We start from the raw sequence: 27,643 nt of genomic DNA, 5'->3' as shown, positions 1-27,643 counted from the left end.
GGACTGGGGCTCGCTGAGGGAGCGCCCTTAACCGTCGTCGGTTTGCGTTTTCCTGAGGCAAGCGGCACGTTCCCAAAGGGAAATTTCTTCTTTAGGAAAAATAAAAAGCAAAAGCGAAACGTTCGTCGCCGTTTCACCCGCCTGGCCTCAGGGAGCTGGGTGAAAAGCAGCGATAAAATGGCCCTTGGCGGGCTGGGGGCCTTGTGGTGATGGGCGCTGAGGGGCCGCAGCCGGGCAATTGAACAGCCCAGTGCTGCTGGGAGCTGAAACTGCCTTCAGAGAAGGAGATGGGGGAAATAGAGCTTGGGGAGACGGCAGTAATGCTGCATCTTAGCCTCCAGTATTTGGGAGAGTTTTGGTAGCTGGTGAAACAGAAGACATCAGTCCTGGTAACTTGATCTGTAAACAAATGAGCAAGCTGATATCAAGGGAATCGTTTGTTTGTCAGATGTGTTAATCAAACGCTGGATGTAAAAAAACAAAAAAAAAAACACGGAGTTAAAGGATAACGCGCTACCAAAAACTTTCCTTTTTTCCTCTTTCCTTGAGGGAGTGATGTCTGCAGGTGTCAGGTATGGTAGGTTTCTGTGGATCAACCCATTTATGCCAGCTCCTTCATATTCACTGGAAGAACTTATTGCAGTTCTAGCAGTCCGGCTATCTTGGGTCTTTCTTTGCTTTTATTTAAAAAAAAAAAATAAAAAATGTTTGTTTATTTGTTTTAGCTTTTCCTTAGGAATCATGAACACCCGGCAGCAGACCAAAATTATTTACTCCTGGTATGGAAAACCCACAAGCTCAGACAGAAAACTGAGGACTTTGCAGTACAAGTAAATAACATTTATTTCTGGTTTCTCAGGGGAACTTGAACGGTGCAGGCTTCTTTAAATTTTTGACATCATTTAGGTTACTGTGGCAGGAGAAATATTTCTAAGGAGTAGTGGTTTTGCCATACTGTGTCACAACACTTTATGGAAATAACAAAAAGTTGTCATAAAGCTCTTGATTTGTAAATTGTATAATATTTAAACAAGCATTTAATTAAACTTGAGAGTAAGTGTTAACTATTTAAAATCTACATGATTTTTAATAGGGAAAACGAATTTTAGCCTTTGTAAGTGGGCCATAACTAGCTATAAGGCTGGCAGGCATATCACCAGTTTTAATGATATGTGACTTATAAAGGATGTGAAATCCTGCTAATATGCATGTGTGTGTCACTTTCTAGGGGGATCATTATAAAATCAGAAAGAACCAGAACAGAAAAATGTATACAGCTTGGAGAGTTTGTTTTAATAGAAGGGGAGAATGCAGATCGGCCTTTTGTGGCACAACTCCTGGATTTGTATGAAGATGGTAAGAAATAACTAAAAAAAAAAAAATTACCTCCTATCTGAGAAACGTTAAATTAAAGACGCTTGTATCACAGAAATGTAGCTGGCATTAAAAGCATCACTGGCCAAAGTTATGAAGGAAACTAGGTTTTGGGAATCACTGCATCTATATGCACATACTCCCCAGATGTTTGCGGCTAATGGCTAATTTCAACTAAATTGGAGAGTTAAAGCAGAGTTGAAAGGCATTAAAAGGCAAAATCTTTTGCTTAGTTGTTTACTTTAAAAGAAGTGGTCCTTGAGGAAGACGGTGTGAGCTCATGCTTTATTTAGAGATTGGAAAACTCATACAGAGCAACAGTGCTACAGCCTTGGTACTTGCATCTTATTAGACACCAGGGACGTGAGGTACAAGGCTGAATAAATGGGGCTCATTACTTCTGTCCCCTGTAGAACTACTTATTTATAGAGGGAGATATGAACAAATGGACCATGGCAGGTAGGCAGCACAAAGTTTGGCTGAATAAGAAACTATACATTAGCTATATCTGATTTCTTTGAACACCTTTTGTTTGTTTTGGGCTGTGGTAATATTTTGTATTTTTTTTTTTTAATTCTTTACTTTTTTAAACATAAGCTGGAGTGATACATATTTACTAATGCACATTTATTGTAGCATAACTGAACATTCTTTTCATTAATTTCTGCATTTTTGACAAAGTAAAGATACGTAGCTTTGTTTTATTAAAGAGTTCATCTTTGAATATGTAGAGAGGAGCATATTCAATTGTAATATGTTCAAAATGCTTTTTTTTAAATATATCCACATTGAATCTGCTCATATTGTTTATTCAGACTTCTGTATATTTCACAGCAGGATTATCTGATTATATTTTTAAGGCAGCAAACAAATGTTCGTGGTTTATTTCTAAAATAACACTGAAATTACAAAAAATGTTCTGAAATTTCTCAGTTCTCCTTTTATGTCACTGCCTTCAGTTAGTGGAGTCCAGCTAGAACACATGCATGCAAATACGGAACCTTTTTAATTTGCGACAGTGAGCTGGTGGATTAGTTGGTCTGCAGGTGTTGTGTGCTCTGAGACTCTGTGCAGGTAGTACCTTAAGCCTTGAAAGTCTCAACTCAGACTTCAGAGACCTGAAGGTGGTTCCTAATTTTGGTATTGACTCTGTGCGAACTTGAGCCAATTTCTCTCCTTCTGTCTTGACCATCTGGAAAAAGACAGCAGTGATATTTTCCATCCTGTTTTTTTGGTCCTGTCTAAACTAAAAGTTCTTAAGGAAGAACCCTGCCTTTCATTACTTGTATGTAAAGTGTCTTGTCCAATATTTCTGCAGAAGTCATTGAGGTAATAACTATTTCTGATGCAGCAAAATTCTGAGTGTTCACTGGTTTCTTTTCATTGTTACAGGCGCTCAGCAGAAACACGCAGTTGTGCAGTGGTTCTCTCATATTACAGAGATACCTCAGAATAAACGGAAACTGCTTAAAAGAGAGGTTTCTTGCCAAGAAGTATTTTTTGATCAGGTTTCTGGCTACGACAATGATATAGCTGTGGAGACAATTATTGAAAGTGTTCTGGTATGTATGGCTGCACATCTATACCTACAGGGAAGAAAGAAACCACAACAATTTGGAAAGTGTAACAGAACAGTGCATCTACTTTACTCCTTCCCAAACCAAACGTGTGATGTGTATTTGTATGTTAAAGCAATTGTATAGGAGAGTTCAAAATTGTTAATGTTCCTTCCTCCATCCCAAAATGACTTTGGTTGTTGGCAGCCAGCTTGTTTAGAGGATTGCATGGAAAGAAATGTGATGGGAGGCCTGTAGTACAGTAAAGTTATGCTAGGCTAAGTATACCTAGACTGAAAGCATTGCCTTCTGTAATGAAAGATAGCATGAGTTTTAGGTCAGAGGTTGGACTCGATGATCTTGAGGCCTCTTCCAACCTAGACAATTCTATGATTCTGTGAGTTCCAATAATAAAATATGTAAATAGAAAATAGTTGAATGCTAAATTAATGGGAAATGTTAAGGTATGTGTGTGTTGGTATTTTCTCCTTTTGTAGGTAATACCACTACATCCAAAGGAGGAACTACCCATTACATTAAACAAGGAAAAAATTTTCTATGTGAAACAGTCTTGGGATGGGAAATGCTTTAAGGCTTTGTCCAGTGACACGTTCTGTAAGCTGAAAGAAGCTAACAAGAAAGGAGATGGCGTCCCAAACTCTTTGAACTCGTTTGTTCCTTTGGATATCATTTCCTCCATGAAAGAGGAGACCAAGAAGGTTGCTCGGAGTGTCGTGAAAACAAAAAATGTTGAGGTAGAAATAGAATCAAAACATTCTGCTTCCAAGTCTTCCCTGTCTAAGGAGAGACATTCACAAAGAGTGGCTAATGGCACCAAAACTCCAACAGCAAGGAAGAAGCTACAGTTGAACAGTATGTATATGGCAATCTTCTGTCCATTTGGTTTTGAATGTAGCATGTTTTGTGCCTCTTCATTTTTGGGTAGTCTAAACAGTGGCAATACTGTATTTTTAGCTACTTTATCTAAGCTTTGGGATGAGCCCATGTGTTTGGTGCTAGCAGTTCTTTGTCTTCTTATATGTCTGTTATTTCAAGCAACTATACTGCTTATGTTCAATTACTGTTGCAAATGTTTTATTTGTAACTGGTAAGTCTAAATTAATGTGTGTGCTTTCTGAAATGCTACCAGTCAGACTAATTTGACATTGTAATGTCTCCATTTTTTTTTTTTATATCCTCAATCTTCTAGCTAATGGTATATTAGAATGTAACTGGGCTGGCTGAGTAAGCACATTTGGCCTTTTGTAACACACTATATTCAAACTGAAGCCTAAGTAAAGTTGTAAGTGATGGAGAGAGTTTAGAAATGGAAAAATCAGTCTGTAGTACTTTTTTGTCGTCTTTGGAGAAGGAATGCATGCCTTCCAGTGAGATTTTCTTTGTTCCTGAAGCTTAATGCCATCACTTTTCATTTAAACAACAGCCACCAAGCCAATCATACTACATCTTCTGAAAGTTAACGAAACCATCCACATTACAGCCTGATAAAAGTTCATTTTGCTCTTGATTCCTAGGTCCCACAAGATTTCCTCAAAGCAAGCTCCTGGACTGTGATGTTTTGGAGCTTTTGGATGATGACTTTGATTCTATAGTAACGTTAGAACCATCAGCTGCTAAACGAAAAGTAAAATTCACTGGAATTCTAGGCTCACCACCAAAAATGCCTTGTCCTGATGATGATTCAAATTCAGTGGGTGATGCTGCAGAGCACCAGCAGAGGTTTAGTGATACAGAACGATTATCCCCCTACTATAGTAACGTCCAAAAATCTAACGAAAAAGCCAAGAATCGTAATAGTAAAGATGACACTATGTGGTAAGTGATAGCATTTTCGTAATCATTTTTGTATGGAGTATCTTTAAGAGAACTACTTAGAAATAGCACACTTAGGAAAGAGCTCTGGAGAGAAAAGCATGCAAAGTCCCTTTGTGTCCCACACGTTGTCTGTTAAGATCAGTGAGAGAATAGGGCATAGCCTCAATAGCTACAAACGTGCTGTGGTGAAGTTAGAGCAAGCGTGTTACGTGGAAGTGAATGGAAGATTGGGGAAGGTTGTAAGAGGAGCTGATGTTAAAACTGGGCACAAGCAGCTCCCAGTTAGAAGAACAGAGAGAGGACTGGGAATGGTAGGGTGATGAAAGGGATATGAAAGAGAATTGAAATATAACTGATCATTGAGGTTTGTACTCAGCAACCTGGATAAAAATCTTTCTCTGCAGTCTCTGTATGTATGTGGTACAAGCTCAGATGTGCCTTATTTGTGACAACTACTGAGATGTGCCAGACTGTAGGAAGAGCTCTGATTGCCTCATAAGAGTTCACGTGATAATTAAGTGTATACTTTCATACTACTGTTTAGAAAAGAACTCAAAGTGTAATTATCGTGTAAGTATATCTTCAGTCTTTAAAAATGGAATTAAGCTGGGCCAGGGGGAGAATGGATCAAACACCTTTACATAAAACAATGCAGGAAGCCAGAAACCAGTGAGGTTCTTCCTTTCAAATAGTAAATTTGTGGATGCAACACTTGAGGGATTCGCCCCCTTCTGTCAATTATTATATATAGCATAAAAACTATTGCTATTTCAATTTTTAAGGTAAAGCATTTCAGTGGCACTTGTAGACAGTTCTCAGATTTTATTTTTGTCTACAAATAATTAAAGCATATGTTAAAAACGTATAATAAGATGAATTACTAATAGGAAAACCAATAATGGTGAAATGTTTCAACAGTAAGGATCAAGTTCCTAAGCTGACAGTGGAGGAGTCTCAAAACTCAAATAGAAAAATTGACTCCGAAGGAGAACAGTCATAGGAGCACTCACTCTATAATAGGAAATCTTTCTAGTGTAGACCATGAATGTAAATATTTGTTTTTTTTTTCTGGACAAAGATGTGTCAAAGCGAGTGCCAGTGAGGCCAAACTATGCTGCCAGCATCCATGCCATTTCCAGTCAATAACAAGTAACAAGTTTGTAATGGCTGTTACTCCAACACAACTGTGCCTGAAGTTTGAAAGGCCTTGTCTCCATCTTTACAAGGGTGATGCAAAGAGGAAATACAAATAGCTTTGTGTTCTTTCTTTACAGCTTAAATGGCCTTCAGAAGCTGGGTAGTCTGAGCCCTGTACTCACCCCTCGTTCTCGTAGAGCATGTGCAAAGAAGACAAGTGCTCTCATTGCGCAGCAAATCAGGTACATTTTCACTTCCATGGTATCTTGTTCAGGTTACTTTTGATAGCCTGAAGCCTTGAGAGTTTGTATAGCATAATATTGAAATGCAAATGATTACAGAAATAAGCTTAATTGCAGTGAAAAATGTCTTGTATTCAGAAACATTAAGCTGACTCAGTGTTCATCAGAAAACTGACTTCCTTTAAACCACTCTATTAAGTAGCTATGGAAAACTTAACAGCTCAAGTGGAGAGCATGTTGACTTGCTGATTATGGCAACTACAGGAAAAGCTGAAAATGTATCAAATGAAACTCTGTAGTGAGTAGAATTGCATGTAGTCTTTCAAAAACTCATGCCATTTCTGTTTTTTATAGCTTATTAAATATGATAGAATCAAACCAGGAAGAGGATTTTCTGTCTAGCTCAGATGGATCATACTCTTCAAGTAGCGAGGAAGAAGATAGCGATGTGCTTTGTTCGCCAGAAAAGAAAACTAAAGCAAGCAGAACATTCAGCGTCCCAAAATCTTCAAGGAAGCCTTCAGTTCGCACTCCTGCCAAGACCCCAAAGAAAACTGTAAGGTTCCTTGTAGCTGTTGACATTTTAAAAAGTTGTTTTTGTTATTTCTAAGCCAGTTGTTGGAATGCTCAATACGATTGTACCAAAGTTTAGTATCTGAATCCCATAGTTTTGAATGAAACAGTAGCTTGATTCATATGAACTTCAGCACAGTTACGAAAATGCAGTACTTGCATATCATGAATGTCGTGACAACGTTGATCAAAAAACGTCAGTCTAAGAGAAAATGTTGGATTAGGCTGGGAGCTGACTAGTGATTTATGCCCTATTCTCAGCCCTTATTCTTAAAAAAAAATAAAAATAAAAAAAAATCCAGAGAAGGGCAGGAAAGGTGATGAAATTGATGGATTTGATTCTACATGGGTAACAATTAATAGCAGTATGTGAACTGTGAACCTAAAAGTGAGACAATGTGGGAAGAGATAACGGTAAGTCTCTGAAATCATGAGTGGCAGAAGGGTTGAGCAGAAACTGACTATTTTCTCTCCCAATATAAGATACAAGCTCTCAAATAAACCTAGTAGGAATTGTGATCAAAACAAGAGTAATTAATTATTCAGTGAGTAGTTAGACCTGTGCAGCTCTTGGGCAAGGGATATTGTTACTGTAAGAAGTTTCACTGGGTTCAGTGAGAGACCATGGAAGTACCCAAGAATGATCCATGGGGGTGGTTACTAAAGAAACTACATCCATTTCTTGGAATCCTGTGAAGTCAAAATAGCTGAAGGCTGAAATTTATTCCTGTCCTGTTCTTACTGTTCTCTAAGCATCCATTTATAGCCAACATTTTGACTCTTACTGTAAACTGCACACAGAGACACTTTAGTGCATTTTCTATGTAGTCTTTATTCAGCACAATCTCTATATACAGCAGTAAGCCATAAACCCAACTTTGTGCTGTCCTGATTCTTGAAGGCTTCCCAATGTGCTGATGCTGCCAATGCAGAAGGGTTGCTCTACAGGGTTCATGGCCACACCAAAGATAGCATGGCTGGCATTGTCTTGTAGTGTCACAGCCACTGGGGATGGACATCCCTGGGATGAGATTCCGGGTTTGATGGATCTTAGGCTTGACCTGTTAACACTCTTCAGCACCTTTACTCAGGCTCATACTGACAATGGGTAATTTCTTCTCTATTTATGAAATGTCTAATGCAGAAGCCCTAGCATAACTAGAACCTGTAAGCACAATAAGGAAGAATATTTCAGATATTGCATGTTTTTTTTCTTTGTACAATGAAATTCAGATTAATCAGTTTCTATTTGCTTGCTGTTTCTTAAAATCCAGACCACTTTGTAACATAGGACTTCAGAAGAATATAAAGAACTTGACCTTTTAACTGGCTGAAGAATTTTAAAGTTGTCTGTGTCACCATTCCCCTCCCAGTTTTTTTTCCCCTCAAGGAAGAAAAAGACTGTGAGGCTTATGTGGTAATTTCCTTTTTAAGGACTGTTTCTCTTTTAGTCTTCCCTTTCAATGTCCCCAGGTAGTCATTATGCATCAGTATCGTTTTGGAAACTTGTATGAATGATCAGGCTCCAGTAGAAATTCTTGTATCTAGCAAATCTGTTTGAGGTTCTAATTTTTCTCTGCAGTCTTTACCAGGAACGCCTAAGACACCCCGGAATGCAACTCCTGAAATTCCCAGACGCAGCCATGCAGCACAGAAACCAGCTAGTATGCTAGAAGAAGCCAGATTAAGGTAATGTTTGCTGAAGGGAAGAAATGATAGTTTTGTTTCAGGTATGCAGAACTGTAGGCTGTGCTGAAATAGGGAAATGTCAACTTTTACAAGATTGAATAAATTTGGTAAAAATGTGCCTTTCTAAGTCCTCACACAGTGGGGAAAAAATGCCTACAGGATTGATTGTGTCTTTCAAACTGAGTTTTAGCTTTTTCACCCCTTACTCTAAGCTATTGTACCTTTCTATCCCTAGTCTACCTTGACTTATTTTTCTGTGTGAATTACAACAGCTAGATCTTTATCATGTATTTAATGCTGGTTGCTTACAAAGACGATCATTCAGCCTTCTTATTCTAAAAGCTTGAAAACTAGAGAGAGACTAGTCTATTTCTTTTTGGATACTTGACGTTGGTGTTCAGACTATGTAAGACAGATCTGAAAAGCTACATGCAACTGTAAAGGGGGGTGGAGGGTGGCTCTTTGTTTTTCACCAGTGGGCCCTTCAGGTAGAACTGTGAAAAATGCAATTCTTGGACTTCCAATTTTAAATTTATTTATTTGTCAAAAGGCTGCATGTTTCTGCTATCCCTGAATCTCTGCCCTGTCGTGAAGAAGAATTCCAGGATATATATAACTTTGTGGAAAGCAAACTTATGGATGGTACTGGAGGGTAAGTTTGTTGCTGAGGCTTTAACTTCTACCTGTGGCATAACAGCAGTCAATCTACACTGCTTTTATTTAAAAATATATCCTCGTTTGACTAAAATAAAGGTCTTAGTGGAGGTTTTCCTACTTTTTTTTTTTCTACTTGAGTGGGTTGTGCATATAACTAATATAGGCTCCTTTATTTTACAGATTCAAATTTAAGACAAATACCTAGTCAATTTTAAACATCTGGGAAAGTATTTTTTTAATTAAGAGATTAATTAGCATTTATAAAGTATTTTAGATTATTTGCTTCAGTAATTATAAAAATTCTCATGATCTTGCAATGTGTGGCATGCCCTTGTTTGCATATAAACTAACTGAAATACAGGGAATTTTGTGAAGTGACAGAGAGGGGAATAGTATTCAAGGGTGGTCTCTGAGCCCAGGAATTCCATCTTCTTGTCACAATTTTGCTCAGACTGCTAAAAAGGTGTTCTGCTTTTACAGGTGCATGTATATTTCTGGAGTGCCTGGAACAGGTAAAACTGCAACTGTTCATGAAGTGATTCGTTGTCTTCAGCAAGCTGCAGAAAATGATGATGTCCCAGCATTTGAGTTCATAGAGATCAATGGCATGAAGCTGACTGACCCTCACCAAGCTTATGTGCAGATACTAGAGGTAAGCAAAGCCTCTTTGATGGCTCCCTGCTTTGAAACAAGGGAAGTCCTATACTTTACCATCAGATCCTCGATGTGTTTCAGGATTTGAGACAATTAACAATCAATACTTCTAAAGTAGTCTTTCTGAGAGACAGTATGCTTTTATCTGAGAGCAGGTTAAAAAAGATTTGTTTAAGGCTGTGCCCAGCTTTGTGAACTGTCTCGCTTCTAGCTGCCTAAGGACATTGGCTGGGAAATAATCTGATTTATAACATTTACCCTGGTTTAAATAATAATAAATCTAAACTAGATTCTTTTAATATTTACCCTTCGACAGCTTTTTCTGTACACATGTTTAGAAAGTTACTGAGATGACAACTCTGAAAGTCAGTGTAACAGAGTAATTACTTAGATGGTCTTAACTGTAAATCAGTCATAGCAATCCAGTGAAAGAAGAACCATCTCTAGCAACCATACTGTATTTCAAATGTTTATGACAAACTAGTCTGCAGCGTATCACCTGGGACTACGGCTAGTACTTACACAGGTTTGAGTTACCCTTCTGAGGAATGGATTAAGATGCCAGTTAGAGAGTAACTGCACCAAGACCTTTGGCAGTCTAGACTACCTTTGGGCCAGTGATCTGGAAATGAAATGATGTGTTTCTTGAAGCATCCAGTCCCTTTCCTTAAAAACTTCTGCCCCATTACTGCAGTTACATCACTTTCTTAGGAAAGCATATAATAAAGGGAACAGCAACACAAAGGCCTGGACAGTGAGAAAGTTAAATGCCTGGGTACAGTAAGTGTGCCAGTTCCACCAGAACAAACTGAACTCTGAGATACTGGATGACCAGTTCCAGAGCTGTAGAATCAGAATCCTCTGGGAACTGCTTGGTAGGAGTGATTCAGACTGGTTTTGATTGAATTGGAAACATGAAACAAGTATATAATATTGTTGTGCTTCAGGGTGTTCAATAATCATGAAATCTACAGTCAGTACTTTAAAAGGGAAGCTGCTGTTCTGGAGAGCAAATAAACTTTTCATGTGCGATCTCCATTTTATTTTATGGCTTGATTCTGAGATGTTGAACAACTGATTCATCATATACGGTATAATTTTTACTTGTCATGCTTTAATTTCTGTGTGCCTTTGGAGCTGGAAGGGAAGAAGTAACATACAGTCAGCTTATCTGTTTTGACACAGTGCTTATCGCAGAAGCGGTTCTTGTTGAAGGTATTTTCCTAGCTTAAAGTTGACTAAATTATTTAGTTTAGGTCCTGCTGCTGATACATTAATATTTTAATATGCATCCAAGTTTGCTGAAGTCAGGCTGTTCTTGTCAACTGACTTAGATTTTTGGCAGGTGTCTTCCTGTTCAGAGAAAACCTTGAGGCATGTTAGGTGAATCTTTATATTTAGCACAAATTGTAGGAAATTCTAATGGCCTTTCTTTTTTAGTTGTTTTCTTTTGGTTTTGTTCTTTTATGGACAGTTTTTGGTAGAGCTAAGTGTCTTCATGAGCCACGCTTAAAAATAACAATAATTCTGTGGGGAGTGACCAAGCATATGGTTGTTCTTGAGTGTTAGAGAAAAGTTGTAATCACGTAAGAGTTAATCACACCAAAACCCTGGAAATCAGAAGTTTAACCTTGCAGCATTGTTTAATCCTTGTCCAGCTACTGACAGGACAGAAGGTGACAGCAACCCATGCTGCAACACTGTTGGCAAAGCTGTTCTGTACTCCTGGACCAAAGAGGAAGACCACAGTGCTTATAGTGGATGAGGTGAGACGAGGAATCCTTCATTCTCTTTCCTATGGTATCATAAGGGGAAAAAAAAGGTTGTGGAGGATGGAAAAAGTGTGTGTATTTAGAGTATATCATACATGGCCTAAGTAGACTTTGGAGAGAAGACACTCTAATAGTTCCTCTTAGTCTTATTTGAAAACTTGAATGTAAATAGGCAGGCATCCTCATCCTACTGCCAAAGTTGTTCTCTCCTTGGTTCTCATGTTTTTTGTTTTTTTGTCTAAGTCATGGAATGAGTGGTTCTGTCAAGTCCTAAGTACCATAGAATTCAGCTCTGTTTTGTCAGGAAGCTACTGCCTTCTCCAGTGAGAACATTCACAATGAAATATCTGATTTTGAAACTTTTGATGTGCTTTATTCAGTAACAAGCAAATATGCATTTATGTCGTTCCTGTAAGCTGATTCAGGTCCTTGCATGAAAGGTGTTTTTATCTTGTTAGATGTAATATTAATATCACAGTAGTGTTTAAAAATTCCAGCTTAATACTGCGTTGAATAGTGTTGAAACATCTATTGGGACTGTGCTTTTCCAAGAGATCAGAGCCCTAATTCAGAAAATGCAGTCCTATTAATAGATGAATAAAGGAGACAACAGAGACAGCTTGTTCAGTATCACATAAGAAGTGTTCTGTGGCAGAACTAGCTCTCTCACACCCCCAGCGAGTATTGTAAATACAAGGCCATCTTTTTTCAGTCAAATTTTTTCTCTCCCTTTTTCTCTCCTCAGCTTGATCTTCTGTGGACCCGAAAACAGAATGTGATGTACAATTTATTTGACTGGCCAACTCAAAAGCACTCCAAGTTAATCATCTTGGCCATTGCTAACACCATGGACTTGCCAGAGAGAATAATGATGAACAGAGTAGCTAGCAGGCTGGTATGTCCTCTAACAGTTTTGTTGCTATGCTAGAAAATGAGAACCGATTAAATATTGTATGTAGTCAAAAGTAATATGGGAGAAAGGTAGGGTGGGTTATATAGAACTTCTGTGTACAGAAGTTAATGCTTTTTTAATGCCCTCTTCTCTCTAGTGGGCAGATGATTAACATATTAATCTTAGCAAAGTAAGTACAGGAGCCAGCTCACTAATCAGATATTATGCTGTGTAAGAATACTCTGTACTTGTAAGAATGAATTAAGAAAGAGAATGCAGATGTCTCTTTAAACATATTAGTATTTGGATAATCAAATGCCATGCCTCATGGTGAAGCTGCTTACACTGGAGTTCAGAGAAATTTCCTTCTGTTTTCCCTTCCTCTTTCCCTTTCCATTCGAGGCACCTAATTACTTATCCATTTTCCATTGTCAGCTGGTAGATTTTCTTTGTTGGATACCTGTGGACAGAAAATTGGATGCTTTACCACTCTACACATGTGTTTTATATATTTTCCTAGGTCATCGTTTCAACACTGCTATAAAAAGTGATTTGCAAAAACAGTGCTCTGTGCTTCCATCCTTCTGTGACTCAAAGACAGTTGCACAGTAACTGTGAATTGTTCTCCCACCCACTAAACCTGCAGACTAGCTGAAGATCTGAGAGTCTAGAAAAGATTCTTGTGACTGGGTGGCTTTGATTTGTTTTGGAATAGAAACTTGAATTCTAATAGCAAGCAGCACTTGCTCCTCAGGCCTACTGGGGAGGTGGTCCAACCACAGATCCTCACTCAGTCTGTTGTATTTATGGATGTGCACTTTTATTTCTTCTGGTTCCTATTTGTGAAATAATAAAAGCTTATCAAAGCTAGGAGGAGAAGGATGTGAAAGAGAGTGGTCCCACCAGAGAAATTAAAGCTACTAACTGTACAGGTTGTGCTTACTGTATTTTATTGTTTTCTGTAGGGCCTTACCAGAATGTCCTTCCAGCCGTACACCTATAAACAGTTACAGCAAATTATTTCATCTAGACTGAACAGTGTGAAGGCATTTGAAGAAGATGCGATTCAGCTAGTTTCCAGAAAGGTAAATGCACACAGAACAGATTTGCATTGTTGTGCTAGGTAAAGAGTACAGGGAGTCACTGAGGGAGAACTTCGTAACAGTAGTTGGGCTAAAAAAAAATAATAGCATACAGGCATGCTGAAAAATACCTATGTTATTTTTTTTTCTTTCTCAAGATGTTTAAGGCCTCAGTGTAATATGTTCTATTTTCAGTCTATGTACTCTGTACAAAAAATAATGCTTTAGGGATCAGTAGCTTTTCAAATGGGAGATGTATGCATTATCCAGTGTCTTACTTTAGAATATGTTAAAATGCATTAAAATGATATGTTAGACCATCTACAAAACAGTATACTCAAACTTTTTTCTGGAAAACACTGCTTTACGATTAAAAACAGAATTCCCTTAAATAGGTCAAAGTAAACAGCATTAACTTTTTGTTATGGACAGTTTTTTATGAACAATAGTGATGAATTTGCAGACTAACCTTCTAGTACAACTTTTCTTCAGAAAGTCTACACAAACAACTTGTAATCAGATTTTTCTATAGGGTTTTTCATTCTTGGTTCCAGGAGGGTTTTATGGCTCCCATAAGCCATGAGTTTCTACTGGGGAAAACAGGCCAGCCCTATATCTAGTGAACATTCATAACTATTAAAAATTGTAAGCCATAAGCGGGATTTTAAGAAGTATTTTGTTTCAGAAATTCTGGATACTCAATATTCTTCAGGCATTTCTAAGTTTAAATTCACTATCCCAGGTGTTTCTTTGAAACCTATTTTAAGAAGTCTTATACTCCTAAAAAATATTCCCTTATATATGGGAAAACAGAGTTGTTTCTCACCTTCTTTCTACGTGAACATGGATTGTGATTGTCTCCATTTTATGTTTCTGAAAACTTTTGGTGCTCAGTTAAACTGTTCATATTGAATTTCCTGATTATTATTTAAACCTTTGACTTCCATGGTTATAACACCAAGTTGAGTCTCAAATTTGTGATTACTGTATCAGGACGGGGTAGGGAGGTTGCTTTTGTTTGGTTTTGATCTATAAGACTGTTTTGTTTTTTCAAATCTGGATTTATTTGACATAGTCCACATGAACAATACTCTCCAGTTTTGTTTGTTTGTTTTGGTCTGTTGATTCTTGCTAAATATTTTTCTCAACTTATAGGAAATATTGCTACAAACCTGTCATGTTTACTTTCAGGTAGCAGCATTGTCTGGTGACGCAAGGCGTTGCCTTGATATCTGCAGAAGGGCCACTGAGATCTGCGAGTTTGCTAGCCAAAAGAATACACCTGAAATAGTCAGGATGGCCCACGTAACAGAAGCCATAGATGAAATGTTTTCATCACCATATATAAGTGCGATCAGGTAAAAACATTTCTTAGAGGTGTTTCTTTGCTTTTGTGTCATTTTTACTGCTGATTTCCACAGAACCTTCAGTCTGCCCTTTTATCCCCTTTGAGTGGTGTATGTGATGCATCATGCTTTGTTAGAATATGATTTAAAAAACACAGCCCGCAGCACAGCTAGAAGAGGGATACAAAATAGGAATGAAAGATGGGAAACCAAGACACAGAAATTGCTTGTTGAAAGTTGTACAGGATGCTTGCCTATCAGTGTCTGAATCAGGGATTTTGAAACTTCCCTGCTTCTTGTACACTGGGTCTGGAAAATGTGAATAGGTCATTAATGTAAATTGACCATAACACACTGCAGCACAGGTATGGTGTCTGGTGTGGGTTCCCCCATTCTCAGTAGGGGGGTTGTAATTATTAAAGTAGCTACAGACTTGTCCTGCCAGCACAGCACATACACAAATATGTGGCATTACACAGTTCTGTAATTCATGAGGGTTTACCACATTAATACTTGTCTCATGTTATTCCTAATACAAGTGCTCGTAAGAAACAAGGATCTGTGCAGTGATCAAACTTTGCATGGCATTTTCATTGAGTCATTAAGCTTTACGTTCTGTATGGAATGAAATGTCTCCTATAGATAGTGAAAAAGGTGGAGTGAAACGCAGTGTTCTGTGGTGCCAGAGCTGCAAGCTGTAATATTGGGTAGTGGACATAAGTGGAATGTCTTGCATTTTTCCCCTCTCAGATAGAAAAATGCCCTATGTTTAAATATTGTTACCAGGTAATTTCCCTTCCAGACATCTTCCTAAGGATTCACGAGTTCTTAACTTGGCAGACTAACTTCTGTCCCTTTTGTTTGGATATTCAGGAATGCCTCATTGCACGAACAGATCTTTTTGAAAGCAATTTTAGCAGAGTTTCGCAGGGCAGGAGTTGAGGAGGCAACAGTTCAACAGGTATGTTAGTGTTTCACGTTGTTTTTTTGTTTGTTTGTTTTTAAGGAAGGGGAGCACTGTCAAAACTGTCAAGCATAAACGTTAAAATATCTGGGATTTTTATTTCTAGAATTTGATGGAAGACAAATGTAGTAAGGTAAACTGGGACATGGTAGTCCAGGCCACCTGTAAAGCGTAATTGATGTTACCCCTTGTTTTCATTGGGACTAAATACTTGTCATTGGAAACACCTGCTCTTGTGTTAATATTACCAGTGGCCTGGCTCATGTAATGTTCTAGTCTGCATCTGAAAATAGTGTGCCTTTACCTAACATATTTCATAAGGGAGGAAATAAATGATAACCTGGAAATACCAGGTAACATAGATGAGGGAGGAAACCTCAAAGTTAATTCCAATTTCTGCATCTCCCTCTTCCTCAATGGAGGCAGATACATCACTAATAGCTTCAATTTTTTTGAGTAGGCCCATAAAATACACCAGCAGAGTCAAGTACAGAGTCCATTTTATGTTTCACAGTATGGAAGCTAAATGTTAATGCTTAATGATGATAATGTAGAACTGTATATTTACATAAAATGTTAGCGGTATCTGGTTCTACAGGTTTGTAAGTAAGACTTACAATTAGGTTTTCTGTCCCTTCTTCCTGAACATGTGTGTCAGTTGATCGCACTGATGCAGCGGGCAATCAATTCTTGAACATCAAAGAATATTTTGTTAGACTGATCTTTTATCTTTCTTCCTTAGTTTTTCTCTAACACCAAAAGGGGTTTTGTTCTGCTTTTTCTAAATAGAAAAGCCAATTCTTGGTAGAGGTTTTCTAGTCTGCATATTCAGTGACAGGTGAATTCTTCTGTGTTTAAAGGTGTGTTGTGCCCTTCTGAGCTGTTTGTGGGTGTGTGCAGTCTGTTAAGACTACAGACTGAAACTAGGTTTTCATAGATGTGGAGGGAAACTTACCTTTTTCACCTTGGCCTACTATATTGCAGCAGGAGTTTAGCAGGAATTACATATTCTTTTTTTTTTTAATAGGTCTATCATCAACACATATCATTGTGTAGAATGGAAGGCATGCAGAGCCCCACAGTGTCAGATATCATGTCGATTTGCTCAAGGCTTGGTGCCTGCAGGCTCTTGCTGGTGGAGTCCAGTAATAAGTATCTTCACATGCGTGTGCGACTAAATATCAGCCAGGATGATGTCATGTATGCACTCAAGGATGAATAAGGCAATAGAGATTTTATTTTTATATTTGTATAAATGTTTTAAATATTGTGTATTTTAATTTTTTAAGTGTTGATAACATGGAAATAGCGGAATGTATTTTTCTAAATATTTTTGCTTGATGTATCCAAGCACCTTTTGTACAATAAAGAGTGTGCTTCGAAGCATTTTAAATATTTGAAATCAAACTATCTGTTTTAAGGAAACTTCTATATGCTGGTAAGTGTTCCCCTTTCAACTGAGGTTTATAAATTGATTACTTGCATCACTACCAACAAGCTTAATCAGTAAGGAGCTTTTTTATTGTTGAGACCAGCAGTGTCATTTGTGGCATTATGAGGTATTTATTTCCCTCATTGAATGTTGTAGAGTATAAAACACATGACTAAAATGTGCCTAAACTTTGACTATACTTTGGAATGAAAATGAACTTTCTATTTGCAGTCAAGACTGGATATTTAAATTGGCTATCTAAAGGAAACTGCTTGATACTAGGAAAGTAAAAATAAGAAACTGGTCATTTAAGCAATTGTTTGCTTTTTCTTTGTTTGGATTGCCATCTTGCCTTGGTATTGAGGATTGCTTTAAGGAAGTAACCTGAGGTAATTCATGGCTGTTTAAAAGCTGCCTCCATAATCGAGCTGTTTACCAAACCCTGGGTATCTGTTGAAGAGGGGTAGTTTGAAAACTCCTGTGGAACAGACTCCAAATGTTTGATCTCAGTAAAGAAGAAAATAGAACTGACTTAGACTGCACCTAGTAGAAAGCTTCTTAGAGAACTCCCTTCTCTAACGTTACTTTAAAGAAGCAGGGTATAATGCTTCAGATGGCTGGGCACCTGAGATGGGCATCCATTTATTTAGGGGACTGGAACCCTTGCCACAGCAGCTTCAGGAACCATTGAACATGGATGTGCCTGGCCGGAGAAGCAAAACCAAGGGGCTCCTTTATGGCAATGCATATCCTAAATGTTACAGCTCCTTATTAACGCGTTTATTAGCCCAGCCTGGTTCCTCCCCGTTCTGCTATGTGCTGGGGCTGGCCGGGGCAGGGTGTACGGGATCTCCCCTCGCCAGGGATACCCCAAGGATCCCGGGGTCGAGGCTTTGGGGTTTTGTCCCCTTCCTCCTGCCCTGGGGCCAAGCCCGGCAGCCCCGCCCCCGGAGCCCCGGCGCAGGCGCTGTGCTGCGGCGGAGCCGCGGCCGGGTGGTGCGGGCCGGGCCGCGCTGCAGCGCCGGGCGGAGGTGAGCGGGGCCCGGCGGGGCTGTGCCGGCACGGGCCGGGCCCTCGGCGGCGGCCATTTCACGGGGCTCGGCCTCCCGCGGGCTGAGCGGCCGGGAAGGGCCGGGCGGGAGCGATGGGGAAGGCGGCGCCGCTGTGCCCGCGGCCGGGGGGCGTTGTGGGGTGCCCCCGGTGCTTGGGGGCCGTGCCCGGCCCACGCCGCCAGCCGGGTGCTGAGATACTGACGCTGGGCTCCTTGTGCTCTCAGTCCCTTAGAAACGCGGCCCTCTGAGACTCGGGAGCCAGCATGCTTGGCAGGAGGCACAAGAAAAGCCCCCAGGCGAAGGGGCAGGGCGCTGCAGTTGCAAAGCAGGTAAGGAAGGCGAAGGGGCAAGGAGGTGTGGTACGGCACGGAGGGGGCCGCCTGCTCTTCGGGGAGCTCCTACCGCGCCTGTCCTGCTAGGATGTCCCGTGCACTGATACTGTAGGGCTACGAAAACTTCCGAATTGTGTATTGATTGTTTTTCGGCTTTCTGCTTTAGCGCGTTCTTAAAGTAATGATCTGACATGCAGTAGCAGAGGCCTTGGAAGGAAGCCACGATGCTGTAACACTGTAATCTTCGCATGAGACCGCATGACTCACGCTTACAGTAGTTTCCTACTTCACCTACGTTGAGATTTAATAGCAAATTCAATAACTATATTGAGATTTTTCTTACACATCTAAGAACATAGAAATAAGAAGACTAGAATATCTAGTAACAAATCCAGGGGCGTGTATGGGGTAACAATAAATCAACAATTATTTCTTATTTCCCTCTGTGTAGTCATTCATGTACCAGATAAGCTTATCTGGCTATGTCCCCGTCATGTAGCTGTAACGTAATCTCAGGGAGCTTAGATGTGTCAATATGTTGTTTTTTCATTCTCTTCACCTTTGGATGTGGTTTTGGAAGTCTGGAGAAGGGAGGCATGATTTAGGTAATAGTTAGGAGGTGTAGGAAGTCAGGAAGCGGTGTCAGAAATGGAAATCTGACCAAGGCAAAATTCTAGATACAGGAATGGGAGAAAAAGTGAGCTCAGTTAAACGTATAGAATAAGTTTGAACCATAGCGGAAGTTCAGAAATCTTCGAAGGTGGAAAAGGGGTAAGTCTGATGAGAAGAAATAGCTGATAGAAAAATAGGGAAATATGAGAAGAGATTGGAATGGGATAATAGCCTGGAAAAAATAGGTAAGATATTCCTTGTTGGTGACTTCCCAGGAACCAGGTTTCCTATACAAGAGGCAGAATGTTTATGTTAGAGGTCCATAACGTCAGCATTGCTTTGATACAAAAACTTGTAGTTATCAGTTGGAATAGTAATATATAAGAAAATGTAAAAGGTAAAAACATCTTTCACCCTCCCTAAAAAAAAAAAAGGGGAAAAAAAAAAAGGATCTAATATTTTGCTAATTTCTAACGCTCTATGGTTAGTTATTTATCCCTTCTTATTTATAGCTTGGAGGGTCATTTTCTTGAATATGCTAATAGTTTGTTTACTTGCAAATGAATTTTTTTTTTTGAGCTGCATGTTAATACTAAACAAATGCTTCATATAACAGAAAAAAGAAATGAAACCAAAACTTTGCAGTTCACGCGCTAACTTAATTGGAAATGTGCCTTGCTGAACAGATTGAGAAAGTCAGAGCTAGAAATGCTGGATTCTGTTCTTTTCTTCATGACTACACTCGCTACGCTTGCAGCGTAGTAACACAGGTCACAGCAGCTCCTGGTTCATTTTGATAAAAGATACATGTGTGTGTTCTATAGAAGGTGAATCTTTAGATCGCCGTTAATAAATGTTCCCTAATTAAATCTTGTCTAGCCCTTCTTTCCATTCTGCACAAAGCTACGAATGGAAACGTTCATCTTTCTTTTACAGAAGATGAACAAAGAAGGCAGGGGGTGGCCAACTGATTTGCTCTGTGCCTTACAGAATGTCAAGGGCAGGATCATGGCTAGGCAACAAGTAGCTGCTGGTTTTGAACGTTCTTCCTGATTCTTGGAGGCAGTATTTCTCAGCTGTGTTTCAGCTTCTCATTTGGGATTATACAAGGCTTCAAAGAGAGCAACAAAATATTTCAGGGCAGTAGCCACCAGCACTACAGTTCTGACAGTTGTCATTACTGATTCACGCTAATTGATAAACTGACAGCCAGCTTCAACTTCTGGCAGCACTTCAGGTCTTCTAAGGCAGGAGGAGGCTGTTAACCCTTGCAATAACAACTGTTTTTTTATTCCTCTGCTTCCTCTGAAAGGAGCTGAACTGCTGCCTGCTTCGCCATGTGAAGACCAATAAGCCAAAAGAGGCTTGTGCTTTGAAAAAAACTGAGGAAATGTGTTCCACCTACCTCACAGGATGAATGGAATTCACTTAATTCGTGTTTATACATATATAATGCTTAGTGTATTTTGCATAAAGAACACTTAGTCCTGGATTGGTTGGTTTCTTCATCAGTGATACAAAATTCATTTCAAAATGGCATCTAGAAGAATGTCTTTCAGATTGCGACCTCAGAGGTTTCTTGGATATTTATATCCTTCGGCATATTTTGCCAAAATTGAGAGAGAACCACCACTACTCTGTCAAATTCTGAATACTGTTAATAATAATCTTCCCTGAGGTGCTGTCACTTAGCTGTAGTGATCTCTTCCTGTATAGTGTAGGCATTGCTGGGTTGGCCAGGTTTCTGTCTGCATGCGCTTTCCTTGTGTTTATGATTTACATACAGAGGTAATGAGAAATAGAGAACAGTTCAGTATATGTAAATACAGCTTCTTCCAAGAGATAAGGGAGAAGTCTCTGTGGTGCACACGTCAGACCTGTATTATGTGAACCATGATTAAATATTTTTTAGCTTAGCTGTTACCGGAACTGCCCTTAGCTTCCTTGATGATATCTGCTTAATGAGGCTCAGTATAACAGACACTGTTTTATTTTACCTTGTGTCAAACTATTAGATAGGCTTTATTTTTAGAAATCACTGGTTATGTATCATTCTAGAGGGAGTATTTGTTGCTTATGAAGATTTACATACCTCAGCTGAGTTACATATGACTTGTACGCATTGCTCTGGTAATAGAAATGGTGTGATAGTGGGCTCTAAAAAAAAAAAAAAAAAGCAGCATCCAGAATGCATGGAAATGTTTAATCTATGCAGTGTGATGCCTTTGAGCGTCATCTCTGTTCTCACTGCTGTATTTTTTTTCTTTCCCTTGTCTCCAGCTGGGGCTGTTTGTAGATTTCAATCCTGAAGAGATGCTACTGGGCGCAGAGGATGGTGAGGATGATGGCGACCTAGAAGCAGAGCTTGCAGCTATCACAGGAGCAAGGGTGAAAGAAGGGAAAGCAAAACCAAAAGTGAAAAGTAAGTTAAAGTTTCAGAATTTCACTTATTAATGAGCTGAATAATATATTAAAGATACTTATTTACAAATCACAAATTTATCTAAAAAGTTTTTTCGTCACTGATAGAAGCAGTTTCCTTTACTTTGAAAGGCTGAAGTTGTTACTGCAATAAGGGTGTTCTTGTGAACATAGGAAAAAGATAGACATGGCTAGCCAATTTAATAATGACTAAGTAAAGATGTGCTTCGTAATTTAGCATGTGAAGTCATAAGTGGTAGAAGGTGTAAGATCAATTCAAAATGGAAATGATGTTCCTAGGGGAAGGTGGGTTGTTTGCTTGTTCTTCTGGTTTTGTTTAGAGTTACATTACATTCTTCAGTTACTTGGATTTTGTAACCAAAACAGAACTTGCTTTTAAGAGAGACATTCTGGAAATGATGGAGTTCCCTGGACAACTCTGTAGCTTGCATTATGTGTGAGAGTAGAGTGTCTGTTGGAATTAATCATTATCATTCTTAATATTGTAAGAATCTGTTAATTTTGTCTGATGGCATTTGCTTAGAGCTGTTCAGTGTTTTACAGGATTACTGTGAGCTACTGTAAGTCAAGATTGCTTCAGAGTTTGGGCAGTTTAGTAGTGAGCAAGCTCTACCTCTGAAGTAGTACACATATTTACAGAGCTGCCTGGTGGACTGGTTCAGGAAGCTCATCTGTAAAAACAAACTTCTGTTGTGTTGGGTTTTCAGCTGAAACAGTTCCTTGATCTGGTTTAGGGCCTGGCTGTGTGAATGCTGCAGTGGTTACAAGGAGGAGGGGTGGCAGTGATGGGAAAAGGAGAATGGGGCCTGCCCTTGCTGCAGGTGCTGGAAAGAAGTGTTAGTGCAACTACGGCCTTATTTTCAGCTCTGTAGTCATTTATCTGCAATTCTTGAAGGGACTTTCAGATGAAGAAAAAGGGGAGTAAGGAAATTAAAAATTATTTAGGAAAAGTGACTGATTAAGCACTGTAATTGACGAGAGAGAGAAAGTGGGTATTTGATTCTAAAACTAAATTGTAAATCATTTCCATCATCTAGATTTCAAGATTGTAGTAAATAAGACTACTAAGCACAATTATACTAATAAGCACAGTAGCAGAACATCTGTCTTTGAACATAGGTTACTTGTGGTTAAGACCCACACTGTGGTGTTTTGGTGACGAATCTGGGCGTCAGGAACTTCTGAATTGTTGTCAACATCTCTAGTGCTGAATTCCTTTGGCCCTGATCATATCAGACTGTTTTTTTTGGTCACTTTTTTCATAAGAGGGAAATGGAACTTCAGATAGAGGAAAAATTAATGCTAACTCTGTTTTCTAAAGGTGTGTGTTATGGTTCATAAACTCATCTACAACTACTCTGTTTTCCTGGTAGAACTAGGAGTATATAGACCAGAAGTTTGTGGAAGATGAACAACTGGGCAGCAGGCACTGGGTTGGGATCACAAGACCTGGTACAGTGTACTGATGGGGGCATGATGCATGGGGGCAGGATGCAGTCCAGCACCTGGAAAGGAGGAGGGTCCAGCAGGGCCAGGAGAAAAACAGACCCTCTCTGGAGGAGGATAGAGAAAAGGGACACAGTGCAGTAAGTACTAGTGCTCAGTTCTTGGCTGAGCACGAGGTGCAGTAACTGGTTCCTAGATTTATATTCTAGAGCCATGATGAGGGAAAAAAGTGATCTCATTCTGTAGCTTGAGGACACAGGCTACAGAAGCTGTACTGTTACAACATCTCAATCTCTGCTATCTGTAAGTGATAAATGCCAGTTGGTGAGCTGCTCAGGTATTTGAAAAGGTAGCCTCAGCTTGCTGTACCTCCTTAGTGCTCCAAGGGGGCTTGGTTGGCTTTTTTTTTTGCCTCTAGTGGGGCTTCAGGTGCAAGATACTCTGACCCTTCAGGTACAGCCAGTTCCTTTGGATATGGCCTACAGCCTGGTTGCAGAGTTTTGCTAGGGGTCGTATATATGAGCTGTATGTTTGATAGAGGCACTGTAGCATTGATACAGTAACTTTGATCGTTTGATAAGAAGCAACTTTATTTGGGTTAGTTTTCAGCTGATTCAGCAAATGCGGGGGAGGGATGGGATCTGTTTTAGATCTGTTTAAATCAGCCGTAAAGCTCTGCCCTGAAGATCTAGATTTTATTCAGTGTTTGCTGAGACTAGTGAAGTCAGGGTCATGTCTCCACAGAGAGCTATCAGAGGCATTTATGTGGACAGTAGGGATTTGTGTGGAAAGAACTCCACCTTTTGAGAAGGAATGGAAGAAGTGAATAGTTACAGCTAGGCACAGCATGAAGCGGAGATGAGAACTCAGCAAGGAGGAGTTCAGTGCCCTTTTTCAGGGCAAAGACAGAAGCTTGAAGAGAAATAGCAGCATAAAGGAACTAATAAAGATTTGGAGAAAGGGAAACCTCAGGGAATGAGATAGCAATGAATAAAATGAGGAAATGTAGTTAGAGAGGCAGAAAGAGCAGTGCTTTTCCTGATTTGTGTAGCAGATCTCTGTACCAGTAGTCTGTTTCTGCACTGGGGCTAAAGAGGGGAATTTCCCGCTAAGGATGAGTTTGATGCCTTGAGTTGGAGTATATGAGTTCTATATGCCAAGTATTATTTTGAAGCAGGGTTTGATGTTTGAAGTATCTATCATCAGCTTAAAACTAGTTTGGGTGTTTATTTGTACTGTGGACAAAGGCTGCTTCAGTAATTCCCTTTCATAGATAGAAACTTATAATCAGATTAATTTATGGAAGTATTATATTTATTCTTTTGTGGACATTGTTTTTTATCTTAACTGAGAAATACGGCTTTGACATAACATCTAAGAATAGCCAGTATTATTTTCCAACTTTTCACTGGAAAACTGAAGTCTTCCATAATGACCAAGTTTCTGTTCTTAGTTATTTCTGTAAATAATCATAGAGGTATTTATCTGTATCTTAAATCTGCCTAGGAACTTGACTAGCAGATCAGACTAATTTTTCCCGGATCCAGTTGTTTCATCCAGGCCTACTCGTCTGTCTTCTTCGGTCTTAAACATCCTTACTGTGCAAACCTGCCATGGTATCTTTCTCTTCTGTGACTATTTTCTGAGCACTGTTGTGTTCTACCATACATGCTAGTCTGTTGTGGTACTCATAACTTTTCAGTTCAGGCTCTTTGTATTAATAAACAGATGTTATTTCCCCCAGATACGTAATCTCTGGGTTAGGTTATTAGATGCAGTCATTTTCCTGCTGTCACTCTCAGAAACATTAGCATTGCTTTTTTTGTGTTCATTCCCCAGTCTTTGTCTATCCATGAGTATATCCTCCCTTACATCTGAGTCTTGTCACAGAGATGGGAAGCAAGAGATGTCAGTGCTCTCCTTCAGCCAGTAGTGACTCCTTTAGAATTTGTACCTGATGATTGCATAGCTGTTTCTTTTTGCAGCTCCTCTGCCCATGGATCATATTGAAAAGTTGGCTGCAGACTGTATGAAGGATCTGAATGAAGATGAGGAGGAAACAGAGGATGAAGACTTGGAGAAAGATACAGACCTGTTGGTACGTGTAACTTTGTTAGCGAGAAGTTTTAGTGTCTTTATTATTGATTTTGTTTTGTGGTTACCAATGGAAGCAGTTTCCCTAAAATAAAGAAAAAAATGTCTGGGATATCAGGTGATAAGACTCTCTGTTTGTGTTCAACGTTCAACCAAAGGTTTTGGAACTTGAGAGTTGATTTTATTTTATATTTTGAGGAAAAAGAAAATTTTGAGGAACTGTTGCGTCTTTTTTACATTAGGCAGAACTGCAAGAAGTTCTGGGGGAGGAGGGCGAGACAGAAAGCTGTGGGGATGAAACAACAGCAATGGAACAGTCCCCAGTTGAATCAGAAAATGAGGAACCTGGACTGCAACCACAGGTAGGAAAGAGCTTTATGTTTCTGACAGTCTTGCTGAATCACTGTTAGGATGCAGATTATTACAAGGGTAACAAGCAAAGATGCACAGAGATCTTCTTGTCCTCAAAGAAACTAACAACTATGCTGCTACTGTCTTCTCTGTGGAAACTAGTGCTGTACTGGTGTAGCTGAATGATTATTTTTTGGTTTGTTCTGAGGATGAATTTTAATGTAAGCATTGAATTGAGGAGGTAAACAGGAGGTAAATCAAGCAAGTGCCTCATTTTATATATGAGCATGCAGACGTCTAGAGTTCGTATCTTCTTCCTCTTTGTATTAAGCAATTTGCTGAAATCATGAGACTTGTTACACCTCAACATCTTTGACATCTTTGTGGATTTTTTTCGTGGTAGCATTAGCTTTCTCAGTTTAATTTGTCAGTTCTCATGCAGTCAAATCCTTTATTCAGTTACTGCCCTGTTTGTGTTGTGTGCTGCAGATTCCAGTGCTCCTGTGCACTGCGCCCATTAATAAGTGCGTCTGTCAGAGTTTCTATAGAGATAATGGCAATAATTACATCAGTAGCCATCCAAAATGTCTCTGTAGCTGTGGAGTGTTTGTAAGTAGCTACTCATAACTTTTGCTGCTGTTGTCACTTAACTGATTGCTAGCTGTAGGAGGAGGAAAAAGAACTCCTAGAGTAAAATCAGGTAGGAGAACCCCTGAAGGGAGTGAACTAGCATGTTTAGAAAATGAGAAAAGAAAAAGTCAAGATTTGTGCCAAAATACTTCTTCACACCCTCTGTTATGTGGTGTTTGAGAGACTTCACTGTTCTCCCTCACCTACTCTCTAACCACATGTCTCCTATTACCCTGTTTTCTAAATGTCTCCACCCACTCTTCTCTATTACGCCTTTGAGAGAAAGCCCAGAGGTGGATCCAGGGACCGTTAGCGTAGTACAAGTACTCCTCTGTTTCAGAGAGGCTGTTTCGTCCTTCATTAACGCGAGAGCGTGTAGAAGAGGAATGTTTGTTTTTCAGTGCTTTGCAAAAACTCATATCGTTTGATTAAATAAGTTTTCTTCATTTGTTTTATTATTTTTTTCTGAGACCACCTCACTTCCTGCTGTTACCAGTGAGATGCAACAGACAATAGAGAAGAGAATTGCTAACTATAGGACGGCAATTTCAAACGCAAAGGAGTCGGGTGAGAGTGTCAAACTACGCCGATACGAAAGAGGCCTTAAGGTAAGTTGGATTCATAAGTTATGTGAACGAGAGGGAGGCAAAATCCGTTCTCTGAGGTGTAGCTCAGTCTTTCCAGATGTGTGAAATTGCTCAGATGGGAAAGAAATTCCAATTTGCTGCCTTAAGCTACTTTAAAAATATTTCCTGCTACTTACTACTGGTCTAGTGTGTAAGTACACAGATAAAGTGTAACTTCAGATGTCTTCTATGCATCAGCTCTGTTGAATGTGGCAAGTGGTAGCTGGAGGCAGGGGATATGGTAAATGCTGATGTTAAACCTGCCCATCTAGATCAGAATTTCCCCTGTGATGACTGTTCAGTGTTACCTCAAAGCGAAGTTTCAGGGCTTTCCTAGCACAAACACTTGCCAGTTCATCACTGATGCTTCAGGTACTAACCTGCTCAGCTGTGTGAGATAAAGACAGGATACCTTTCCCTGGGTGTGTCGGCTGTGCTTGGAATTGAATCCAACAGGCTTTTTCACAAGGACGATTACAAACTGTGGTGAGGAGCAGTTTCTTCAGCTTTGCATCTTCTCAGCCAGGTGGCGTGCTTGTAGTTAGTTTGTAGTGCCCGGTGTTTACTGCTGTGCAGGGTGCCTCTATTTCCCTGTTTGTTTTCGTTTGATCTCCTGCGTCACCTCAGACAGCAGCAGCCTCTGTCTGGTTAAGCAAAACTTTATAACCCAGCACCGTCCACTGCAGGAAGAGTGTAATGTTTGACTAGCTACCAAGGGGCTTAGTATGCAAAGGGAACAACTGAGTGTGTCTGCTTGCCTACCAGCTCTGAAAGGAATGTGCACAAAACCACCTGACCTTTCACAGGAGTAGCCAAACCAACTTCCTTCACCAAATACAGAAACCTAATGCT

General features: G+C 39.6%; 2 protein-coding genes across 2 annotated transcripts in view; both read left to right on the top strand.

Annotated features, from left to right (window-relative positions):
• Positions 1-258: 258 nt before the first annotated feature.
• On the top strand, positions 259-17,487 carry ORC1 (origin recognition complex subunit 1). The gene is made up of 17 exons (XM_082766092.1): positions 259-572; positions 726-830; positions 1,229-1,356; positions 2,767-2,936; positions 3,428-3,803; positions 4,466-4,766; positions 6,041-6,145; positions 6,500-6,701; positions 8,301-8,407; positions 8,958-9,059; positions 9,545-9,716; positions 11,377-11,484; positions 12,236-12,385; positions 13,348-13,467; positions 14,656-14,822; positions 15,684-15,771; positions 16,802-17,487. Exons 1-17 carry the CDS (start codon positions 556-558, stop codon positions 16,994-16,996), a joined length of 2,613 nt encoding a protein of 870 aa, XP_082622218.1. The 5' UTR covers positions 259-555; the 3' UTR covers positions 16,997-17,487.
• Positions 17,488-18,172: 685 nt separating this feature from the next.
• CC2D1B (coiled-coil and C2 domain containing 1B) overlaps positions 18,173-27,643 on the top strand; it is a 31,022-nt gene continuing 21,551 nt past the window's right edge. The window contains exons 1-6 of the mRNA XM_082766091.1: positions 18,173-18,237; positions 18,483-18,587; positions 21,483-21,624; positions 25,076-25,188; positions 25,427-25,546; positions 26,636-26,773. Of these exons, the coding sequence (XP_082622217.1) occupies positions 18,522-18,587; positions 21,483-21,624; positions 25,076-25,188; positions 25,427-25,546; positions 26,636-26,773 (579 nt within the window). The 5' untranslated portion in view covers positions 18,173-18,237; positions 18,483-18,521. The remainder of the gene's footprint in view (positions 18,238-18,482; positions 18,588-21,482; positions 21,625-25,075; positions 25,189-25,426; positions 25,547-26,635; positions 26,774-27,643) is intronic.

Source organism: Aythya marila (assembly GCF_965140915.1).
Source record: "Aythya marila genome assembly, chromosome: 8".
NCBI classification, from domain to species: domain Eukaryota; kingdom Metazoa; phylum Chordata; class Aves; order Anseriformes; family Anatidae; genus Aythya; species Aythya marila.
This window is presented reverse-complemented; position numbering and strand designations above follow the sequence as displayed.